A 10,335-nucleotide genomic window follows, 5' to 3' on the forward strand; every position below is an offset into this window, starting at 1 on the left:
TGCAGATGTGGCCAGGGCAATAAATTGCAATGTCTGTACTGTGAGACCTAAGACAGTGCTACAGGGAGACAGGACGGACAGCTGATCGTCCTCGAGGTGGCAGACCACGTGTAACAACACCTGCACAGGATCGGTACATCCGAACATCACACCTACGGAACAGGTACAGGATGGCAACAACAACTGCCCGAGTTAAATCAAATCAAATCAAAGTATATTTGTCACCTGCGCCGAATACAACCGGTGTAGACCTTACAGTGAAATGCTTACTTACAGGCTCTAACCAATAGTGCAAAAAAAGGTATTAGGTGAACAATGGGTAAGTAAAGAAATAAAACAACTGTGAAAAAGACAGGCTATATACAGTAGCGAGGCTATAAAAGTAGCTAGGCTACATACAGACACTGGTTAGTCAGGCTGATTGAGGTAGTATGTACATGTAGATATGGTTAAAGTGACTATGCATATATGATGAACAGAGAGTAGCAGTAGCGTAAAAGAGGGGTTGGCGGGTGGTGGGTGGGACAAAATGCAGATAGCCCGGTTAGCCAAAGTGCGGGAGCACTGGTTGGTCAGCCCAATTGAGGTAGTATGTGCATGAATGTATAGTTAAAGTGACTATGCATATATGATAAACAGAGAGTAGCAGCAGTGTAAAAGAGGGGTTGGGGGTGGCACACAATGCAAATAGTCCGGGTAGCCATTTGATTACCTGTTCAGGAGTCTTATGGCTTGAGGGTAAAAACTGTTGAGAAGCCTTTTTGTCCTAGGCTTGGCACTCCGGTACTGATTGCCATGCGGTAGTAGAGAGAACAGTCTATGACTAGGGTGGCTGGGGTCTTTGACAATTTTTAGGGCTTTCCTCTGACACCGCCTGGTGGAGAGGTCCTGGATGGCAGGCAGCTTAGCCCCAGTGATGTACTGGGCCGTACGCAATACACTCTGTTGTGCCTTGCGGTCAGAGGCCGAGGAATTGCCGTACCAGGCAGTGATGCAACCAGTCAGGATGCTCTCTATGTTGCAGCTGTAGAACCTTTTGAGGATCTCAGGACCCATGCCAAATCTTTTTAGTTTCCTGAGGGGGGATAGGCTTTGTCGTACCCTCTTCACGACTGTCTTGGTGTGTTTGGACCATTCAAGTTTGTTGTTGATGTGGACACCAACGCACTTGAAGCTCTCAACTTGCTCCACCACAGCCCCGTCGATGAGAATAGGGGCGTGCTCGGTCCTCCTTTTCCTGTAGTCCACAATCATCTCCTTAGTCTTGGTTACGTTGAGGGATAGGTTGTTATTCTGGCACCACCCGGCCAGGTCTCTGACTTCCTCCCGGTAGGCTGTCTCGTCATTGTCGGTGATCAGGCCTACCACTGTTGTGTCATCTGCAAACTTAATGATGGTGTTGGAGTCGTGCCTGGCCATGCAGTCGTGGGTGAACAGGGAGTACAGGAGGGGACTGAGCACGCACCCCTGTGGAGCTCCAGTGTTGAGGATCAGCATGGCAGATGTGTTGCTACCTACCCTCACCACCTGGGGGCAGCCCATCAGGAAGTCCACGATCCAGTTGCAGAGGGAGGTGTTTAGTCCCAGGATCCTTAGCTTAGTGATGAGCTTTGAGGGTACTATGGTGTTGAACGCTGAGCTGTAGTCAATGAAAAGCATTCTCACATAAGTGTTCCTTTTGTCCAGGTGGGAAAGGGCAGTGTGGAGTGCAATAGAGATTTCAACATCTGTGGATCTGTTGGGGCGGTATGCAAATTGAAGTGGGTCTAGGGTTTCTGGGATAATGGTATTGATGTGAGCCATTACCAACCTTTCAAAGCACTTCATGGCTATGGATGTGAGTGCTACGGGTCTGTAGTCATTTAGGCAGGTTGTCTTTGTGTTCTTGGTTACAGGGACTATGGTGGTCTGCTTGAAACATGTTGGTATTACAGACTCAATCATGGACATGTTGAAAATGTCAGTGAAGACACTTGCCAGTTGGTCAACACATGCCCAGAGCATAAGTCCTGGTAATCCGTCTGGCCCCGCAACCTTGTGTATGTTGCCCTGTTAAAAGTTCTGACGTCGGCTATGGAGAGCGTGATCACACAGTCGTCTGAAACAGCTGATGCTCTCATGCATGCCTCAGTGTTGCTTGCCTCGAAGCGAGCATAGAAGTGATTTAGCTCGTCTGGGAGGCTCGTGTCACTGGGCAGCTTGCAGCTGTGCTTCCCTTTGTAGACTGTAATAGTTTGCAAGCCCTGCCACATAAGACGAGCATCAGAGCCGGTGTAGTATGATTAAATCTTAGCTCTGTATTGATGCTTTGCCTGTTGGATGGTTCGTCGCAGGGCTTAGCTGGATTTCTTGTAAGCTTCCGGGTAATTGTCTTGCACCTTGAAAGCGGCAGCTCTACCCTTTAGCTCAGTGCGAATGTTGCCTGTAATCCATGGCTTCTGGTTGGGGTATATACGTACAGTCACTGTGGGGACGACGTCCTCGATGCACTTATTGATAAAGCCAGTGACTGATGTGGTGTACTCCTCAATGCAATCGGAAGAATCCCGGAACATGTTCCAGTCTGTGATAGCAAAACAGTCCTGTAGTTTAGCATCTGCTTCATCTGACCACTTTTTGATAGACCAAGTCACTGGTGCTTCCTGCTTTAATTTTTGCTTGTTAGCAGGAATCAGGAGGATAGAGTTGTGGTTGGATTTACCAAATGGACGGCGAGGGAGAGCTTTGTACGCGTCTCTGTGTGTGGAGCACAGGTGATCTAGAATTTTTTTCCCTCTGGTTGCACATTTAACATGTTGATGGAAATTTGGTAGAACTGATTTAAGTTTCCCGGCCAATAGGAGCGCCACCTCTGGGTGAGTGGTTTCCTGTTTGCTTATTTCCTTATACAGCTAACTGAGTGCGGTCTTAGTGCCAGCATCTGTCTGTGGTGGTAAATAAACAGCCACGAAAATATACCCATGTCGTCATTCAGCAAAGATTCCGTGAAACATAGGATATTACAGTTTTTGATGTCCCATTGGTAGGATATTCGTGACCGTACCTCGTCTAGTTTATTGTCCAATGATTACACGTTGGCGCCTTTCCGGGTCCTGACCAGGCATCCGGCTCTTTGTCCTCTGTACCTGCGTCACTTCCTCTTGCAAATAAAGGGGATGTTGGCCCTGTCGGGTGTTTGGAGAATGTCCTGTGCGTCTTGCTTGTTGAAGAAAAAATCTTTCCTCCGGCGCCATTTTGACCAGGAACACACAATCCCTCCATCAGTGCTCAGACTTTACGCAATAAGCTGAGAGAGGCTGGACTGAGGGCTTGTAGGCCTGTTGTAAGGCAGGTCCTCACCAGACATCACCGGCAACAACGTCTCCTATGGGCACAAACCCACCGTCGCTGGACATGACAGGACTGGCAAAAGGTGCTCTTCACTGACGAGTCGCGGTTTTGTCTCACGAGGGGTGATGGTCTGATTCGCATTTATCGTTGAAGGAATGAGCGTTACACTGAGGCCTGTACTCTGGAGAGGGATCGATTTGGAGGTGGAGGGTCCGTCATGGTCTGGGCCGGTGTGTCACAGCATCATCTAACTGAGCTTGTTGTCATTGCAGGCAATCTCAACGCTGTGCGTTACAGGGAATAAATCCTCCTCCCTCATGTGCTACCCTTCCTGTAGGCTCATCCTGACATGACCCTCCAGCATGACAATGCCACCAGCCATACTGCTCATTCTGTGAGTGATTTCCTGCAAGACAGGAATGTCAGTGTTCTGCCATGGCCAGCGAAGAGCCCGGATCTCAATCCCATTGAGCACGTCTGGGACCTGTTGGATTGGAGGGTGAGGGCTAGGGCCATTCCCTCCCAGAAATGTCCGGGAACTTGCAGGTGCCTTGGTGGAAGATTGGGTAACATCTCACAGAAAGAACTGGCTAATCTGGTGCAGTCCATGAGGAGGAGATGCACTGCAGTACTTAACACAGCTGGTGGCCACACCAGATACTGACTTACTTTTGATTTTGACCCCCCCTTTGTTCAGGGACACATTATTCAATTTCTGTTAGTCACATGTCTGTGGAACTTGTTCAGTTTATGTCTCAGTTGTTGAATCTTAAGTTCATACAAATATTTACACGTTAAGTTTGCTGAAAATAAACGCAGTTGACAGTTTCTTTTTTTGCTGAGTTTATGAATTGTAACTCAGTAAAATCTTTGAAATTGTTGCATGTTTCGTTGATATTTTTGTTCAGTATAATAACAATAGCATTAGATGTATGTTAATGGACATCGCTATAGTATAGTATGTTTGACTGCAAGCCTAGTCCATGACCTCTGTCAATATGATGGTTTATTTCAACAAGTTAACTAATTCTAAGTTCAGTCAACCAAAAAGGTACTTTCTCCACAACGCTACCTCACCCACAGAGTAAACACACACACAGATAGTGGGTTAATTATTACTCTGTCCTTCCGTCATTCCTCCTTGACTGTGTGTGATGAGGTGCTGCTATCCATAGAATTATATGTATTTCCGTCATTCCTCATCAGGTTGCTGGTGAAGACTTGAGTGTGTGTGAGGTGCTGTTATCAAAAAAATATATGTATTTCTCTTTCATAAACAATTATCTGTCACATCTCAATCACAGCTACAAACAATCTTGTTCACAAAGTTGCATCAGTGTCTACAATATATAACATTTGTAATATCACAGTATGATCTCACAATATCCTTGTATTTCTCCTATCTTGGTATCGCCTGATCCTTCAATCCCGACACTGTGCTTTTATCTCAGCTATTTCAAAGCCTGAACTATCTCCTAGAAGGCCAGCTTCCCGGAGTCGCCTCTTCTCTGTTGACTTGGAGACTGGTGTTTTGCGGGTACTATTTAATGAAGCTGCCAGTTGAGAACTTGTGAGGCGTCTGTTTCTCAAACTAGACACTAACGTACTTGACCTCTTGCTCAGTTGTGTACCGGGGCCTCCCACTCCTCTTTCTATTCTGTTTAGAGATAGTTTACGCTGTTCTGTGAAGGGAGTAGTACACAGCGTTGTACAAAATCATTAGTTTCGTAGAATTGCATTCATTTCTCAGAACAAGAATAGACTTGACGAGTTTCAGAAGAAGGTTCATTGTTTCTGGCCATTTTGAGCCTGTACTCAAACCCACAAATGCTGGTGCTCCAGATACTCAACTAGTGTAAAGAAGGCCAGTTTTACTGCTTCTTTAATCAGGACAACAGTTTTCAGCTGTGCTAACATAATTGCAAAAGGGTTTTCTAATGATCAACTTGGATTAGCTAACACAACATGCCATTGGAACACAGGAGTGATGGTTGCTGACAATGGGCCTCTATACACCTATGTAGATATTCCATTAAATATCAGCCATTTCCAGCTACAATAGTCATTTACAACATTGTCTTCACTGTATTTCCAATCAATTTGATATTATTTTAATGGACAAAAAAAAAATGCTTTTCTTTCAAAAACAAGTGACCCCAAACATTTGAACGGTAGGGCATATTACTTTACTTGAGCTGTTACACTATAAACCCTGTAGTTGAGTACAAGTACCAAAAACCATCACTAGGTGCTGCTATTGAGTTGAGCTGAAGATGGTTAAATGCAGAGGACAAAAAAAGAACCCGCAAGGCTCAAAAAAGGATGGTGAAACCAGCCAGGGTTCTGTTCAGTTGTGCACATGAAAGCAAAACATTTGCAACAGAACACAAAAATGGGTAGTATTAGACTTATTACTAGCCTTTTTTTAAAACAAATGGTTAAGTTAGTTAAATATAAAAGGTGTGTCGATAATTAATTGGAAATGTATACTGCACCAAGATACCCATTCTGACTTTGTCCATCAGGGGGAGGAATACCATGAGAGCAACATCCTCACCAAAAACACAAAATCCTACACAGTGAACAAAATCAGTGTGTGTCTGTGTGTAATACCTGAATGAGAAAAGAAACACACATGACCAAATTGCTCATGACTGCAGGGCCAGATTCACTCAGCGACTAACGCGCACAATCATGCTGTTCATCCAAGAATTCCCACAGAATAGGCTACACACGCATGTCTGCACACAAAGCATGTACACATGCCCACACAAACACACTATAAAACAGCACACCAAAGACAGAAATCAAGGCCATTTGTTGAAATGATAAATTACTCTGAAGCACAGGGCATGAACCCACACAAGTTCCCATGGTAGGTTATGTTTTAATGGAATTCTTTAAATGACCACGCATGATTCATAATAATAAACAAATGTACTTGCACAACTGAAAACTCCAGACACTGTCCCATCAACATTCATAGACGGACATTTCAAGACGGAAGATGGCTGGAATACGTTCACAGGGGCTAACAGTGCACACAGAGGTCAGAGGGCAAAGTGGAAAGGGCAAGAAATGGAGAGAAACAACAGACAGACATCTTACAGTGACGGGGGGGGGGGGGCATAGAAGCGGTACAGGTCAAGGAGGAGAGCACAACAACATTCTGGTAAATAGCACTATGCTGTGCAAAATAATGAAACATTTCCCTAATTAGCATTACAGACATAATCATGATGATAGATTGTCCTCACGAGAACATCCTGTGGAAATGCCACTTGAATACCAACCATTCAGTTCATCATCAGCAACAATCAAAAATGGGATGGAATGACTATAATAAAAAACAAAATAGCACTAGTGCACAGAAAGTGGGCCAGGGACAGAAAGCCTTGGGAGGACAGAGAAGAGGGAGAGAGTTGAGGAGGACAGTATGAGAAGGTGAATGCAGCAGCAGGGGAAGAGGTGAGAATGTAGGACAAAACGACAGGCCACTAGAGAACAGATTCTTCCTGATGAGGCCTTAATTGAGCATTATAATGGCACAAAGAGAAAGAGGTGAGCGATTAGGAAGAGAAGAAAATAGAGGGAATAGAGAAGAAAAGGTCAGAAAATAGTAGAGAACAAGGGGAAGGGGAGTGTCTAACTCTAGCTAAAGACTATCTGGGGGTAGGAGGAGGTCTCAGGGTTGGGCCTCTCCCCCCTCGCTGTCCTGCTGGTCACTGGTCCACAGGGTCAGGTTGTCCCGCAGCAGCTGCATGATGAGGGTGGAGTCCTTATAGGAGTCCTCGTTCAGATTGTCCAGGTGTCCAATGGCCTCGTCAAAGGCCTCCTTGGCCAGCCTGCAGGCCTCCTCTGGAGCATTCTGGATCTCGTAGTAGAACACAGAGAAGTTGAGGGCCAGGCCTAGCCGGATGGGGTGGGTGGCCGCCATGCTCTTGCTGATCTCATAGGCTTCCTTGTAGGCTCCCTCTGAGGACTCCACAGCGGAGGTCTTCTTCTCGGCTGTGGCCACCTCGGCCAAATAGCGGTAGTAGTCGCCCTTCATCTTCAGGTAGAACACCTTGCTCTCCAGCTGGTCTTCTCCGCAGCTCTTGATGAGGAACTGGTCGAGCAGGTTGAGCACGTCCTGGCACACCGTCTCCAGCTCCTTCTCGATGGTCTCCCGGTAGGCCTTCACCAGCTCCAGCTTCTTGTCGTTGCCGTCGGCCATGGCCCTCTGCTCGATGCTGGAGGTGACGCGCCAGGAGGACCGCCGGGCCCCCACCACGTTCTTGTAGGCCACAGAGAGTAGGTTGCGGTCGTCGTTACTCAGAGGCTCGCTCAGCTCAGTCACCTGGTGAGGACATAGAAGTGTTAAATAGCTCAGCTGGTAAAGCATGGCTCTTGCAACACCAGGATAATGGGTTCCATTCCAGGGACCGCCCATACTTAAAATGTATCCACACAAGTATGGAAGTCACTTTGGATAAAAGTGTTTGCTAAATGGCATATATTTTTTAATTGTTGACAGGATGTGAAAATGCTACAATATCATATACTTTTTATAAATCTAAGAAATTGGCCTAACATTGGTAGGACCTACACATTCACCATGACAAAGGTGTGAAGTTGCAGGGTGCATCCATATCTAGGTGGAGATGTACAGTATGCTGTGTTTGGGAATGAAGCTGTGCTTGATTGAACCAGACTTTTTGTTTTATTATATAAAGATACTTCTATGCCTTTTGAACAACCGGAAGCATTTAAGTCAATAGCTGAAAATGTATCCACCAGCATCAATACAGCGGACCTTGCAGGGTTGTCACTGGTTACCAGTCAAAATGTCATACATTGATGAAAACAAAAATGTGCTTTTTAGGCATAGGGATTAGGCATAGGGTGGGCATTGTACTTAAGGTTTCAAATCAGATTTTAAGAAGAAGATCAATTGTAGAACTAGACAGGGTTTAGCCATTTGTGGCTGTGGTAACAAGTGACGACCCTCTTGCAGACAGGATATGTGTGGGTGCATTCGCAAAGGCGCGAAATCTGGTCCTTCATACATTTCCACCATCATATTTGCTAGTTATTTAAGAACATTTTTCTCTGTCTGGCATAAAGTTCACCATGACTATCTTCGTTAAGCTATTACAGGTCATGTAAAACCAGCTTTCAAGCTTGGACTAGCTAGCTAGTTTTTCACTAGCCCGAAGTGCTGTAACTAGTGAACGAACGCACCCAATATTTGCCTATGTTCATTTTGACTGGTGCTACTGCATCGACCAGCCGTTGCTAGCTACGAAGCCAGACCACCACCAGTTTCATTCTTAACTAGATATAGATAACTAGGTCGTTAGTTACTACATTCACTTCTCAAAACGATATGACAAAATAACAGTAACAGAAGCAAAATAACCTTGATGTTGTGTGCACCAGGTTTCACATTGATTTGATTATGCAGATACTTTATAAATAATTTCCATAATGAAAGACAAACCCAGCTAACTAGCTACCGTAGTTAGCAAGATACTACATTGTATGACCATTGAATGATGTCATCTGATGACCTTTGTTACAAACTGATATCAATGATTGTCACATTATGTAATTATTTCATGTGAGATGCATTGTGCAGAACGATGACGTCTCTAGTACCTGTTTCATCGCCGAGGCCATGTCATCGTACCGTTCCGCCTGCTCAGCCATACGGGCTCTCTGGATCAGTTGCTCTCTATCTGCCATTGTCGCTGTTGATGTGCCGAAGGTCGGGCAGTCAGTTCCACGATACAGGAAGCAGGCTATCGACAATTGCTTTCGAATAGACGGATGTGTATTTTCCTGCTGATATCAAACGTAACTGCGGATTTTCTCTGAAATACCCGCTTACATAAGACCTAGCTAAAACAATGGTGAAGCAATTCTGTTAATGCTAATGTCTGAGGCGCAAATTAGAAGGGAGACAATCAGTAAACAGCTCCAAACCCTCTCTATCTCTGATGGCTACTGCGGCCTGTGGTGCTACTGCAAGCGTCCAGTCAATCCAGTCTATCCGGTGTGGGGGCCGAAGGCTGCCGCTGATATTTCATGATGACGTCACTTTCTAAAAATAGAAACGTGCGCTGCAAGCGTGCATGCGCAGTGCGACGTACTGCATCCTCGAGCTGTTGCAGCAACTGAGGGCGCGTGCGTGTAGGGTTGGCGCCAATTATGTGTATACTGTATATCATTGGTGGTGCTAGGTAGAGTAACTTCTCCAGTCCTTACATGTAGTATGGACATGGAAGGAAAGCTTACAAAAATAGGATGGCGAGGAGAACATGGAGGACAAAAGCAGTGCCTTCACTCACATCTGCCCAGTCCCAAAGCCATGATAGGGGAATAATGGTAGCTATGATGGCACTTATGCCAACCATTGTAATGTATAAACGTAATTGAAAGGTGCAAAAGACCTCCATGGTGCTCAGAAGCGTTCCCTCCTTCATCCATCCCTAAAAGGAAAACACTTCACATTCCATCCTCTCTTCCCTGTTACTTGGTTTAGTCTAGAAGGGATACAGCTTTTGTCTAAATTGACGTAGCTGGTTAGGATAATTTATGAAGCTAGGTTGAATTAGCCTTATCCCTAAAAAACAGATACTTCCGGTTGTTGGCAACTCTGCTAAGCCTAGGGTTAGCTACAGTTAATTAATCAACTTTTGACGTCAATTAGACAAAAGCTGTATGCCAGAGACATGACGCTGTAACTGGGCCCTATGGCAAGCAGATGAGTAGAAGGATACTGGACAAGAGGTGTATGACACACTTCTGTATATTATCAGGTCTGTTATATATATATATATATATATTTTTTTTTTTATGTAGAAGAAGGTCTAGCTACCAGTCACAGAGAAGGGAAACTGGCATTACCTTATCCTCATGCAATTAGACATCCTGAACAGACCACCTAATAATTGATTGATATCTATTTTGTATTCATTTCTGCAACAAAAGAATGCATGAATACTGGGGTGGCAGGGTAGC

At 45.1% G+C, this 10,335-nt stretch overlaps 1 protein-coding gene across 1 annotated transcript; it reads right to left on the reverse strand.

Moving 5' to 3' along the window:
* Positions 1-6,197: 6,197 nt before the first annotated feature.
* On the reverse strand, positions 6,198-9,343 carry LOC100136200 (14-3-3A1 protein). The gene is given in 4 exon segments (NM_001124476.1): positions 6,198-7,175; positions 7,177-7,182; positions 7,185-7,669; positions 8,971-9,343. Coding segments are annotated over 4 exon segments (738 nt in total). The 5' UTR covers positions 9,058-9,343; the 3' UTR covers positions 6,198-7,015.
* Between the last annotated feature and the right edge of the window lie 992 nt (positions 9,344-10,335).

The sequence above is a fragment of the Oncorhynchus mykiss genome, chromosome Y (assembly GCF_013265735.2).
Source record: "Oncorhynchus mykiss isolate Arlee chromosome Y, USDA_OmykA_1.1, whole genome shotgun sequence".
Lineage (NCBI taxonomy): Eukaryota > Metazoa > Chordata > Actinopteri > Salmoniformes > Salmonidae > Oncorhynchus > Oncorhynchus mykiss.